This window comes from Halichoerus grypus, chromosome 7 (genome assembly GCF_964656455.1).
Source record: "Halichoerus grypus chromosome 7, mHalGry1.hap1.1, whole genome shotgun sequence".
NCBI lineage: Eukaryota > Metazoa > Chordata > Mammalia > Carnivora > Phocidae > Halichoerus > Halichoerus grypus.
In genome coordinates this window covers 87,473,111-87,487,627 of record NC_135718.1, presented here as the reverse complement: position 1 = coordinate 87,487,627, position 14,517 = coordinate 87,473,111, and the positions used below count along the sequence as shown (strand labels likewise).

General features: G+C 38.3%; 1 protein-coding gene across 3 annotated transcripts in view; it reads left to right on the top strand.

Moving 5' to 3' along the window:
* Window positions 1–14,517, top strand: part of LIN9 (lin-9 DREAM MuvB core complex component) — a 68,344-nt gene that overhangs the window by 41,206 nt on the left and 12,621 nt on the right. For all 3 annotated transcript variants that reach the window (XM_036118061.2, XM_036118062.2, XM_036118063.2), the window contains 4 exons: window positions 865–998; window positions 3,574–3,693; window positions 3,986–4,087; window positions 7,862–7,942. In XM_036118061.2, coding sequence (XP_035973954.1) covers window positions 865–998; window positions 3,574–3,693; window positions 3,986–4,087; window positions 7,862–7,942 — 437 coding nt within the window. The remainder of the gene's footprint in view (window positions 1–864; window positions 999–3,573; window positions 3,694–3,985; window positions 4,088–7,861; window positions 7,943–14,517) is intronic.

Below are 14,517 nucleotides of genomic sequence, written 5' to 3'. Positions count from 1 at the left end.
GGGAGCACTCCTGAAATTCTTTTGATAGTTGCTTTGAAAGTCCTCGCAGGCAGCACTTTCTAAGGATCGCAGTCTTAGGCCTGCTGTATTAATCTTTTCTGAACATCATCCTGGTCTTTTTTTGGTAGTTGAACTGCTCCTAGTGTTTCACTTGACTATAATAACCAAAATTCTTCTGTTGACTTTTTTTTTTTTTTTTTTTCAATTTGGGGTTTAAAGCAATGATTTAAAAATATTTTCCCCTTGGGTGCCTACATGGCTCAGTCAGTTAAGTGTCTGCCTTCAGCTCAGGTCATGATCCCAGGGTCCTGGGATTGAGTCCCATGTCAGGCTCCCTGCTTAGCTGGAAGTCTTCTTCTCCTCTGCCCCTCCCCCCTGCTCATGCGCTCCCCCTCTCTCTCTCAAATAAATAAATAAAATCTTTAAAAATAAATTTTCCCCTGGTAGATATATGATTTCATTCGTATATCAAATTAGCAATCATCATTTTTTTTAAAGATTTTCTTTATTTGACAGAGAGAGAGCGAGCACAAGCAGAGGGAGCAGCAGAGGGAGAGAAGCAGGCTCCCTGCTGAGCAGGGAGCCCGATGTGGGGCTCCATCCCAGGACCCTGGGATCATGACCTGAGCCAAAGGCAGAGGCTTAACTGACTGAGCCATCCAAGCACCCCACAATCATCATTTATAGTTGTAGTTTAAAAATTTTGTTGTTTCTCTAAACCTAAAATGAAGTGCATGCTTTTTTTGAGACTAGAATAAACAATAATACTATACTTTCTACATTTTAAATTACATGCTTGGAGCAATTTTGACAATTTGTTATATCTTCCAAATATCTTAATGCCTTTTTGTTTCTTTTTCCCAGCTCGATTACGTGGTGTTCATGATGGTCTCTTCACTGGACAAATAGATGCTGTGGATACTTTTAATGCTACTTATAGAGTAACTTTTGATAGGGCAGGGCTTGGAACCCATACCATCCCTGACTATGAAGTTCTTGTAAGTATTTCATAATACACTTGTGTCTTATGCCTATTAAATATGTTACATGGGGCGCCCGGCTGGCTCAGTCAGTAGAGCATGGGACTCTGGATCTTGAGCTTGTGAGTTCAAGTCCCACGCTGGGTGTGGAGATTACTTAAAAATTAAAAAAAAAACTTTTTTTTTTTTTTTAAGATTTTATTTATTTGTGAGAGAGAGCATAAGCATGGGGAGCAGTAGGCAAAGGGAGGAGCAGGCTCCCCGCTGTGCAGGGAGCCCGATGTAGGGCTCAATCCCAAGACCCTGGAATCATGACCTGAGCCAAAGGCAGATACTTAACTGACTGAGCCACCTACATGCCTCAAAAATTTTAAAAATCTAAAAAAAGAAAAAACCACAAAGCAAAAAATAAAAAACAACTGTGTTGTGTAGAATTTTCTACAGACTGTATTTTGTGATAGAATCAAGACTTCAGGTCATGGAGGAAGAGATCCTTAGGAGTTCGCAGACCTGCCTCCTAGGCCCCTAGACCAGAACTCTACTCAAGTCTTCAACATTGTCTAGACGTGAACATCCCTCCATTGTACCTTACCCACACACCATTTTAGTGTGACAGAGCTGATCACTCCTCACTCAATTACCTTGGGGAATAAGCAAAATGACACTTTTATTCCAACTGTGTTGTTAAAGTATGGTCATCTTGCAAAATGATTTTAGAAGTATGAAGTAACATCTTGCACATTAGCATTTGTTCTCTTGTTTTATCCTCAGAATTATGCAGGGTGGCTTTTAATTACTCTCACTTTTTGCACGATGAAACTTAAGACATAATACATTAAGTGGCTCTAGAGCTGGTTTCCTGGCAGGCTGAGACCAGAATCCGGATATTCTGAATTCTTGAATCAGTCCTTTAAACTACTAGGCCATTATTTCACGATTTCATGTCTGATTTAGCAATGTCATGAGAGTTATGTACCTTTCCAATAAGTCAAAATAATTTTAAGAACTAAGACAACTCTGCAATCTAATAAAGTTTTTAAAAAGTTGAATGATGAACTTTCTTTTTTTTTAAGGTTTTAAAGTAATCTCTGCACCCAACGTGGGGCTCAAACTCACAACCCTGAGATCAAGAGTTGCACACTGTATTGACTGAGCTGGCCAGTGCCTCAATAATGAACTTTGTATTTTTTATTTTTATTTTTAAAATGTTTATTTTTATTTTTCAAAGATTTTATTTATTTGACAGAGAGAGAGAGCACAAGCAGGGGGAGCAGCAGAGGGAGAGGGAGAAGCAGGCTCTCTGTTGAGCAAGGAGCCCGATGCGGGACTCGATCCCAGGACCCTGGGATTATGAACTGAGCCTTTAAAAGTTCAAAAGAAAGATGCTTAACTGACTGAGCCACCCAGGTGCCCCAATAATGAACTTTTTATAACAGAATTGTTTGCCACTAAGCATTATGGAAATTAAATTGTTCGCTTTTAACGTCCCTTTTTTCATTTCTTTGTTATAAACTTGATTTTTAAGGTTTATGACCTTACAATTAAAAATCAAAATTTCTTGAGGCACCTGGGTGGCTCAGTTGGTTAAGTGTCTGCCTTCGGCTCGGGTCATGATGCCGGGGTCCTCGGATTGAGCCCCACATCGGGCTCCCTGCTCAGGGGGGAGCCTGCTTCTCCCTCTCCCTCTGCCTGCGCTCCCCCTGCTTGTGCGCTCTCTCTCTGTCAAATAATAAAATATTTTTTAAAAATAAAAATTTCTTTATCTCCTTAGTGGAAATATAGAAGAATTTTCTTTTTCTGATACATACTTTTTAAAAATTAAGGCTGTTTATTGTGAGGCTTTCCTTTTCAAACATACTTTTTAGAGAGGAGAAATAGAAGAGAAAGAAAATTTGGACTACATTTGTAGAGCAAAGTACACCAACCTTAAGTGTTTTTCCTTAAAGGATGCAACCTTTCAACCTCCCCTGTCAGAAAAGGAAAACTGCTTTTCCAGTTCATTAATGTAATTTCCTTTATGAGATCATCCAGATATTCCTCCCCGGCCAGGTAAGAGTGCACTGTAAGTGCAGTAGGTAATATTGAGCCAGCTTTTAGCACACAGCAAGCACCGGTAGTCCTAGGACACTTGAAGATTAATCTTTCAGGGCGCCTGGGTGGCTCAGTCCGGTAGGCGTCTGCCTTCAGCTCAGGTCATGATCCCAGGGTCCTGGGATGCAGCCCTGCACCGGGCTCCCTGCTCGGCGGGAAGCCTGCTTCTCCCTCTCCCTCTGCCCTTCCCTCCCACTCCTGCTTGTTCTCTCAAATAAATAAATAAAATCTTAAAAAAAAAAGATTAATCTTTGATTTCCTGTTTCGATCCAGTGGTCTTTTTCTTAATTCTTCTGTTTTGTGAGTTCAGCCTTTGATGGCGAAGTAGTATTTCCATATTCTGACTTATGTTTTAGGCCTTTGACCTTTGTAGGATAATAGATTCTGTGATAAATCATAGCTCGTGAGTGGGTACATGTTTCCAGCCTCAGTGTCATGTTTGTAAAGCTCAGATGGTCGGTAAAGTTCTTCAAGACTTGTGGGCTTTCCTCTTTTCTCAAAGAGTAATGAGCCTCATGAGACGATGCCAATTGCTGCCTTTGGACAAAAACAGCGGCCTTCTCGATTCTTCCTGACCCCACCACGGCTACATTACACTCCCCCTCTCCAGTCACCCATTACGGTAAGTGCCATTTTGTAAGTGTCGGCAGTAATGTAAATGAGTATTATGAGCGTGAGTAATGTTTTTATGAAATACACATCTATTACAGCAATTTCAGGAGGTAGCTACATTATTTTAAGTTGTCCGTTACTAAATAAAATAAGTAAATCGTTGTTGCAACTCTGGAAATATTTTCCTTTTTGTAAGATTTTTGATGTAATATTAATTATAATCGGATTTACTTTTTATCTAAAAATAAAATGCTTTCTTTTGAACAGTCAGTGGTTAAATGATTTCCCTCTTATTCCCATAGGATAATGATCCTTTACTAGGACAGTCACCTTGGAGAAGTAAAATTTCTGGCTCTGACACTGAAACGTTAGGTGGTTTTCCAGTAGAATTCCTTATCCAAGTGGTAAGAATTGCTCTATCTTGGCTTGCTTATGAAGAAAACTCAACATCTTTTGTGTTAATTAAAATTGAAAATTTTTCTGACCAAATATTTTTACTTTTTTTTTTTTTTTTAAATCATTGTGTTGGTTTTAAGAACCCTGTTATTTCCAGCAAAGCTTGAAAATAAAAGTCAGGGCGCCTGGGTGGCTCAGTCAGTTGAGCATCTGACTCTTGATTTCAGCTCAGGTCATGATCTCAGGGTTGTGAGATCAAGCCCTGTGTCAGGCTCAGCAAGGAATCTGTTTGATAGTCTCTCTCTCCCTCTGCCCCTCCCATCCACTTGTGCTCACTCACGCTCTCTCTAAAAAAAAAAAAATAATAAAGTAACCTTAAGGAAATAAAAGTTATAACAGCCAAAAAAGACTTAGAGGTCTTTTTCGTTGAGTTCTTCTTGGGTTTGGTTCTTATTTTGCTATGTTAAGGACTCTAACATTACACCATATGCTCTGTCAAACCTGAATGGTTAGCTGTTAATAACTTGTGTAAGTACAAAGGCCTTTATTTAGTGACCTCAGTGCATCCTGCAATTATCAGTCAACTGAGCAGTTACGATGTGTTGGCTTGCTAACTAGTGATAGACACTGAGAAATATAAGCCTCACCTGAAACAAGTGTAGAATTATTATGTAGAACAATATTCCTGAAAAGACTGACTCATCAGAATGTAATGAGCTGTTCACTTTGAAAATTAGATTAAATCAATCATTTACTTTGAATCATAGTCTAATAATGTTTGATTTCTTTTCCTGTTTTGAAGAGAAAAACTGCTTTGGCTTGGGGTAAGAGTATAAATAAAAATATTTCTAATATAATCCATTAAAATCTTCAGTGTTACCACTTGCAATTGATGTTATTTTAAGGAAACATTTTATCATTTAGTTGCAAATGTATAGCATTTTGTATTCCTTGATCATACCTTGGTGGTTATCCTTGCAATGCAGAATTTCTTTTGCCTTTTGGCTTTCAAAGATAGATAAGATATTTTTATACGAAAAGTTGAAATTATGAACAGAGCGAAGCTTTATCCTCTTCACAAATAGGACACTTGTTTTTTAAAGAAATATTTTCTTTTAAGTAATAGAGGTAAAAACAAAGCTAATATGACCTATTTGGGGCTGCGTGTGTGGGTGTGTGTGTGTGACAGAGAGAGGGAGAGAGAGGGCGAGAGGGAGAGAGACACCAGCAGAGGGAGCCAGAAGCTAAAATTACTACTACAGTACCTCTGAAGTACTGATATTTTTACCAATGCTGAAATATTTGGCTTCAGTGCTTAATTTTAACTTCAAAAACTAGGTATAAAGCCTAGTTAAAACACTACTTTCATTATTGTTTCATTGTTCATTAGCTATCTAAGAGGTAAAAATAAAAGTTCTTTTATGTACTTGTCTTTTATAATATGTAAGGTTTTATGAAGCTCAAGTTGCTCTTGTTAATATTAAGCTTTGAAGTAGATGTGTGTGTGTGGTTTATTTTTTTTTAAGTAAGCTCTATACCCAACATGGGACTTAAATTCACTTTTTCGGTTCTTAATATTTTTTTCTTATGACAAAAGAAGTATTAAAAATTTTTTGCAAGTTTCGGGGCGCCTGGGTGGCTGAGTCAGAGAAGTATCAGACTCTTGATTTCTGCTCAGGTCAGGATCTCAGGGTCTTGAGATTGAGCCCTGTGTCTGGCTCTGTGCTCAGCAGGGAGCCTGCTTAAGATTTTCTTCCTCTGCCCTCCCCCACTCCCCCACACCCCCACCCCGCCCCTGCTTGCCCTCAAAAAAAAAATTGCAAATTTCATAATTCATAGTTTACAATGAATTTTCTTTTTGAGGAAACTTTTTATTTCCTGGGATTAGGGATTTTGAGGAATCTAAAGAGACTGATCAGCTTTGTTCAAGACGACTCAGTTTTGAAAAGAATGAAAAGGAAACAGCTGAGATTTTTTATCAGAAACAAGCAACACCACACTTAATAGAAACAAAAAAAGAACAGTTGCCTTCATTCCATCTTTTACTGCTTCCATCTCTAAAGAATGACACATATTTCCATAAAAATCCAACAATTTATAAGAGAAGGGAGACCTGTCCCCAGCTCTGGGCCTGCTGAGCACTAGCTACAGTCTGTTCCATAACAAGTATGGGGCATATCTTACTAACTAGGCCCTCTGCCTGTATCAACTTAGGCCAATTCTTAGGGTTTTTTATTATTGAAAATTTAAAGCACATAAAAGCAGACAGAATTGTTTACTGCTCCTCTGTGTACCCATCATCGAGCTAGAACCTGTTCTCAGCAAACTCCTGGTCAGTCCTATTTCATCTATCCTACCACCTACTTTCTCCCTTTTCATTATTTGGAAGTAAATACCAGACATTGTATCACTTATTTGTAAATATTTTATTACATATCTCCAAGAGATAAGGGCTTTTTTTTTTTTTTTTTTTTTTTAAGAACCATAACTAAGGGATACCTTGCTGGCTCAGTCAGAGGAGCATGCGACTCTTGATCTCGTGTTGTGAGTTCGAGCCCCACGTTGGGTGTAGAGATTACTTAAAAAAAAGAAAAAGAAAAAAGAAACTATAATACCATTATTACATCTAAAAAGTAAACAGAATTGCCTTTTAATATCATCAAATGTTGAGTCAGCATTCAAATTTTCTAGTTGTCTCTTAACCATTGAATGCTCTTTTCCCTGTACAACTTACTTGTTTGAGAAACTGGATTATTTGTCCAAAGAGTCTCCCACAGTGGGTTTTACTGACCGAATCCTTGTGGTATCATTCAATGTGTTCTTTTGTCTTTTGTATTTTATGTAAATTGCTTATTGGATATAGAAGTTTGATTAGATTTGGGGTTTTTATTTTGTTGGTTCATTTATTTTATGTAACTACTTTTGTAGGAGGTTTTGTGTTCTGATAGACCCATGCTATTTTATATTTTTTATATAAACTTAGCTGCCACTGATTATCAGTGCCTAGATCCAGCCATTCATTAGGATTGCGAAATGGCACTGTTCTCGTTCTATCATTCCTCTTCATTTACTAACTGAAATAGTCTCTCTTTTTTTAAGATTTATTTATTTATTTAAATTTTTTTTTTTTTAGAGCGGGAGAGCGGGGGTTGGGGTGCAGAGGGAGAGAGAATCTCAAGCAGACTCTGCCCCGAGCACAGAGCCTGTCTCGGGACTTGATCCCATGACCCCGGCAGAAATCAAGAGTCGGACACTTAACCGACTGAGGCCCCAGGTGCCCCTGAAACAGTTTTATAAAGAAAAGCTTCCCCTAGCCTATTATCTGGTTACCTAATGGTATAGTTTGTGTAGGAAAGGCAGGATAAACACGTGATTCTTTCTCTTTGTCTTCCAGCTTATAAAATAATGAGTTTGGTCACTGGCATTCTCCAATAATGGTTAATTTTTATAAAGTATCTGTATGAACTCATAAATTTTGATATATTTGTACTTCGGTCCATCCCAGTGGTTATTCTTACTGGTCCCTGAATGGTCCCACGTGGGCCAGTGAAAGCTTGTTCAGACTGACTCCTGGGTCCTTTTGACATGTTCTGGTTAGAGTGGATTTTAAGAAAATATTTTTCTGTTAGCCAATCAGATTTATTTTTAAAAATGCATGTGCTATGTTTATTTATATTGAAACACTAAAATCTGCTAAAATATCTTAGTGAAAAATTGGTAATTTGATGTTTGTTATACCTAAAGGCCTCTATTCCAAAACATCTCTTTTTCTTTGTCTGTAGACCAAATTATCAAAAATTCTCATGATTAAAAAGGAACATATCAAAAAATTAAGGGAAATGAACACAGAAGCAGAAAAATTGGTAAGGACATTTCTCTTTTTTCTTTATTTGTCTACTTTTAAAATGGCAGGGACTTCTATATCTAAGGAATTAAAAATACTTTATGGACGAAAACCTTGAGATAAATGAGATAAATCTTATTTTTAAATCCTCATTTGCTATCTTTATCTCTTGTTATACCGAACACATGCTAAGTAAATTAGCAGCGCAGTGCAGTTCATTACCCCAGACCTCATTATGCCACTGACTCTCCGGTTGGATAGGATTAATGAGTGGGCTGGGTTCTTGACAGTTTGCATGAACGTAGAATCCCTAGCACTGGTGCCTTGACTAAGGGAGTCATGTTAACAGAGGTTATTAAAAGTGATTCAGAATAAATAAATCAAGAAATATATAAGTTGACATATTCGGGTTATCTTGACAGTGCTTTATATCCTATTCTATTAATCTAGTCAGTCCAAAAATATGAGCGTCAATTTTAGTCATTGGAGAGAATTATCAGAGTTTTTTTTTTTAATGTAGAAAATATTCACTAAGAAAGTTTTTGAATTGTACTGAAAGTCATAACTTGCTTATGGATTTGTAGGATGGCAAATAGATTTCATCCCAAGTACCGTCTCCAAGTGATTGCAAATGGCCACATGGAGATTTGAAAGTAAGAGAGAACTCAGTCGCTAGACACGGGCAAACGCTGTAGCTCATTACCAACATCTGCCTTGAGCGCAGGACTAGGGAGTCATAGCATCAGTCATCTCTAGTGCGTGTGGGCCAACAGGTGGATAAGGGATGCCTAGCTGAAAGAGGAACAGTCTTCTTTTAGGATGATGGAATTTTATCTGAACTTGACTTTGAATTTTCTAATTTGAACCTCCATTTTATGGAATTGGAAAGTGGAAGACCAAAGATGTCAAGGAATTTCAGTCTAAGATCATCCTGCTATTTAGTAGTACAGATACCAAAACAGCCTTCTTGGGGTGCCTGGGTGGCTCAGTTGGTTAAGCGCCTGACTCTTGATCTCAGGTCTTGATCTCAGAGTCGTGAGTTCAAGCCCCACATAGGGCTCCAAGCTGGGCATGGAGCCTGCTTAAAAACAAACAAAACAGGCTTCTTGGTCCCAGCTCAACTAATTTAGGCACAATATGAAAACAATATTGACAGATACACAGACTATCAAAGATAGCAAAAAGTTAGCCGTAATGTATTGCCATTATACACCCTAAACATAAAAATGTATATATTTGCTTCTTTCCTACTGGACTCTTAATTCCTTTCTTGATTTCCAGCAGTTCTACTTCTACCATTTTCTCTATGCCTTTTCATTGCTCCCCAGCAATGATCTCTTCTGATCATTTTATCATCTCTTTCATCTGTATGCATAGTCTAATTATGTCACTTTCGTATCACTAGCTAGGACTGCTCTGTGTCTGGGTTCCACACCTTAAAGTACTGGGCTTGCCTTAGCCTGGTTAGTATTACCTACTTTGAATAGAGGCCTGATTTGATGTTGGCTCGGCTCTTGGCATGTGAGAATTTTGTAGAAGTCTAGATGGCTTGATATGTTTTATTACTTGTTTTGTTTATGATTAAAAACAATTCCCATTATAAAAATTCAAATATTTTAAGACTGATGACAACAGTTCTTTATAGTGCCTTCCCCATAGATGAATGTTACTTAGCTTAGTATATGCTATAAATGTTTATGTGTTAAGCATATGGACTTCTTCTTCTATGCATGTACTGTCCTATATGGTTTTGAAAATTATTTTCTAAAAAAATTTAATTCTGTCATTATATTAACTTAATACAGTCTTTAAAAATTTCTGTATTGTGCCATAATTTAGTTTATTAATAGGTATTTGAGTTATTTTCATTATTTTTCTAAAATAGTGGTAAAGGGGCACCTGGGTGGCTTAGTTGGTTAAGTGTCTGCCTTTGGCTCGGGTCATGATCTCAGGGTCCTGGGATCAAGCCCTGCATTGGGCTCCCTGCTCAGCGGGGAACCTGCTTCTCCCTCTCCCTCTGCCGCTCCCCCCTGCTTGTGCTCTCTCGCTCTTACTCTCTCTCTCAAATAAATAAATGGAGTCTTAATAAATGAACGAATGAATGAAAGGAGGAAAGAAAAGAAAGAAAGAAACAAAGAGAGAGAAAGAAATAGTGCTAAAATAGGGCACCTGACTAGCTTGATCTCGGGGTCATGAATTTGAGCCCCACACTGGGTGTAGAAATTACTTAAATAAATAAATAAATATTAAAACTAATAAATAAAATGGTGCTATAGTAAATATCCTCATCTGTATAGTTTTGTGCATTTGTCTGTGTCTGTAAGATAGATTTTTTTTTTTTTTAAAGATTTTATTTAATTATTTGACAGAGAGAGACACAGCGAGAGAGGGAATACAAGCAGGGGGAATGGGAGAGGGAGAAGCAGGCTTCCCGCGGAGCAGGGAGCCCGATGCGGGGCTCGATCCCAGGACCCTGGGATCATGACCTGAGCCGAAGGCAGACGCTTAACGACTGAGCCACCCAGGCGCCCCTGTAAGATAGATTCTTAAAAAGTAGAATGGCTGGGTCAAAGTATATGAACATTTTAAAGATTTAATGAAACTTCTAGTTTAAGGTGGTAGGCTGAAAACATGTTTTCTTCCTATCCCCTACAATTTCACATAAAATAAGATGTACAAATAAATAAATAGAATAATGGAAGCAGACTGTTTAATAATGTATGCAAGATTTTAAAAATTGTCCATGTTGGGTGAAACACGGCTGAGATGGAACATGGCTGAGAGTCTGCATGTTGGAATCCTAAAGAGGCTCCAGGCCCAGAGTTGCACATTTGATGGAGGAATGCAGAAGTAAGGTGCACCACTTAGAGGAATTGATTCAATGTCTGTTTCCTCATTCCCCGTTTTCATCCTAATGACAGAACTGGGTAAATGTGACATTTACCCAATATGAAAAGAAGGGAACAGATGCTCCTGTAAAGAATTTGAATATGGAATTTGGGGGAAATTTAAGGCTTCTGCTTTTAGTAATGGTAGACTAGGTAATTTGGATTAACCTTTCTAATCCAAATAGTTGACAACAACTATTTCCTCTGGAATAAAATATAAAAATAACCTGTTTGAAGACACTAGAGCATTAACTAGATCTTAAAGAATTATAGATAGATAGAATCTGGGAAAAGAAGTAAACTCAGAAGGGGAAACCTGGCATTTAGCATTGCTTTTTTCTTGAGGGGCTTTCCACACTTCCAGAAAAGGTAGCTGAGAAACTGAGTGGCATTCCTGAAAGGTATACAAGGGGAGGGAGGACAAAAATTAGAGTCCAGAGACCACCAAGGGTTAGGGGAAGCTGGCAAACCTTCCATGCTCTGAGCTGGAACCCCAAAAGGCAACACTGGCCCACCTTCAAATTCTCTCATCTCTGAAATGGAATTAAGGTGATTATAGAACTTGAGACCCTTAAGTAGCCCACCAGAAGTAAATATTCCTCTTAGTGGAACATAATACTACGCTAGGCTTCAAATTATTTCTAAACTTCTTAATATACAGTGTCTAACACTCAATTTTATTTCTTTTTAAGATTTTATTTATTTGACAGAGAGACAGCAGGAGAGGGAATGCAAGCAGGGGGAATGGGAGAGGGAGAAGCAGGCTTCCTGCTGAGGAGGGAGCCCCCCAGGACCCTGGGATCATGACCCAAGCCGAAGGCAGATGCCCAACAACTGAGCCACCCAGGGCACCTCCTAACACTCAATTTTAAATCTCAGACACAAGAGGAGACAAGATAACCCTAACAAAAACCAAAAGAAAGTATAGACAATTGGCAGATTCTAGATAATGGAATTTTTTAGACATAGATTCTAAGTGCTTAATTTGTTTAAAGAAATGAGACAAAATTGAGAATTTTAGAAGTGAACTGGAAACAACAAAAAGGACCAAATGAAAGCTCTAGAAGTAAACTACAACAATCAAAATTAAGAACTCAGTTGGAAGGTATAACCACAGCAGATTAGGAACAGTTGAAGAGAGCTAGTCATTGAAAATAGATCAGAAAATATCCAGAATGAAGCATAGAGGAAAAACGGATGGAAAATACAGAAGAGAAGAGAAATAAGGGACATAATGAGAGGTCTAACATGTATAATGGAATAACAGAAGGAGAAAAGAGATGATGGGACAGAAGGAGTATTTAAAGGCATAATGACTGAAAACATTCCAAAACTGTCAAAAAATAATAGACCACAGATTCAAGAAGCCCTGTGAATCTCAATGGGATAAATAAAAAGATAAGGACTCTAAGGCGCACAATCGTAAAACTGCTAAAAACTAAACACAAAGTAAAAAATATTTAAAGTACCCAGAGCCAAGGGCACCTGGTTGGCTCAGTCAGTAGAGCATGCGATTCTTGATCATGGGGTCATGAGTTTGAGCTCCACATTGGATGCAGAGATTACTTAAATAAAAAATAAATAGGGACGCCTGGGTGGCTCAGTCGGTTGGGTGTCTGCCTTCGGCTCAGGTCATGATCCCAGGGTCCTGGGATTGAGTCCCACATGGGGCTCCCTGCTCAGCGGGGAGTCTGCTTCTCCCTCTGCCTGCCGCTCCCCCTGCTTGTGCTCTCTCTCTCTCTGTGACAAATAAATAAATAAAATCTTAAATAAATAAATAAATAAATAAAGTACCCAGAGCCAGATGGGTACTGGGCAACAATTTGTTTGACATCTGACTTCTCCACAGAAACAATAGAGAACAGAAAATGGAATGACATCTTCATGGGGCTGAAACAAAATTGCTACCAACCTAGATTTCTATACTCAATGAAAATTCCTTCAAGGTAAAGTAATATAAGGACTATTTGAAGACAAATTTATAGAATTTGTTACCAGAATAACTATACTAAAGGAAATAATAAAGCAAAAGAAAAAACTTGAGGGGCACCTGGGGAGCTCAGTCAAGCGTCTGCCTTGAGCTCAGGTCATGTTCCCAGGGTCCTGGGATGGAGTCCCACATCAGGCTCCCTGCTCAGCAGGGAGTCTGCATCTCCCTCCCTCCCGCCCCTCCCCCCTGTTTGTGTGCGATCTCTCTCTCTCTCTCTCTCTTACTTTATCTCAAATAAATAAATAAATAACTTGAAGTTTCAGAAGGAATGAAGAGAAACAAGGGATAAATATGTGGATTAATCTAAGTGATACTATATAAAATCATACCTCATGACATTTAAAATATAAAGAATTAAAAATACAATCCACCAGGGGCGCCTGGGTGGCTCAGATGGTTAAGCGTCTGCCTTTGGCTCAGGTCATGATCCCAGGGTCCTGGGATCAAGCCCTACATCGGGCTCTCTGCTCAGCGGGAAGCCTGCTTCTCCCTCTCCCACTCCCCCTGCTTACGTTCCCTCTCTTGCTGTGTCTCTGTCAAATAAATAAGTAAAATCTTTAAAAAAAAAAAAAAATCCACCAATTGCTTATTGGTCAGAGAGTGGGGGTGTGTGTATACGTATAGACTTTGATAAATCAAGGATGTACATTTTAATTTCTGAGGCACCTGTTAAAATAATAGTAAAAGATGCATAACTACCAAGCTAATCAGGGTGAGGTGGGTAGGGAAATGGAACAATAAAAATATTCAATCAGTCGGGGTGCCTGGGTGGCTCAGTCATTAAGCATCTGCCTTCGGCTCAGGTCATGATCCCAGGGTCCTGGGATCGAGCCCCACATCGGGCTCCCTGCTCGGCGGGAAGCCTGCTTCTCCCTCTCCCACTCCTCTTGCTTGTATTCCCTCTCTCGCTGTCTCTCTCTCTGTCAAATAATTAAATAAAATCTTTAAAAAAAAAAAATACTGAATCAGTCTTAAAAAAATGACACCAAATGGGGACAAATAGAAGGGAAATAGTAAGATGGTAGATTTAAATCTAAATATATCAGTAATAATATTAAATATAAGTGGACTAAATCTTCTGAATAAAAGGCAAAGATGGCCAAACTGAATGAAAAGTAAAACCCCAACTCTATGATGCATGTAAGAGACACATTTAATATTAAAGGATCCTGAAAATAAAAAATTTTAAATGTATGAAAAGGTATACAGTGCCAAGTTTTTAAAAAGCAGTAGAAGATCTGATAGCTATAGTAATACCTGACAGTGAAAGTCAGGGCAACAGATATTATTGGATATAAAGAAGTGTGCTCCTTAATGATGAAAGGTATCATTTCAAAATAATTTCAAAGTTATATGTACATAATTATGGCTTCCAAATTCATAAAGCAAAAATTGGCAAAATTCAAAGGAAAAAGGCATTTCCACTATATAGATAAAACAACTAGTCAAAAAAATCTAATAAGGAGGGGCTCCTGGCTGACTCTTGATCTTGGGGTCATGAGTTCAAGCCCCATTTTGGGCATAGAGCTTACTAAAAAAAAAAAAAATCAACTGGCTTTAGTAAAAATTTTTAAAAAATCAATGTTTTTTAAAATTTTATTTTATTGTTTAATATTTTATTTACTTATTTTACAGAGAGAGAGAGCACAAGCAGGGAGAGTGGCAGGCAGAGGGAGAGGGAGAAACAGACTCCCCGCAGAGCAGGGAGCCCAACAT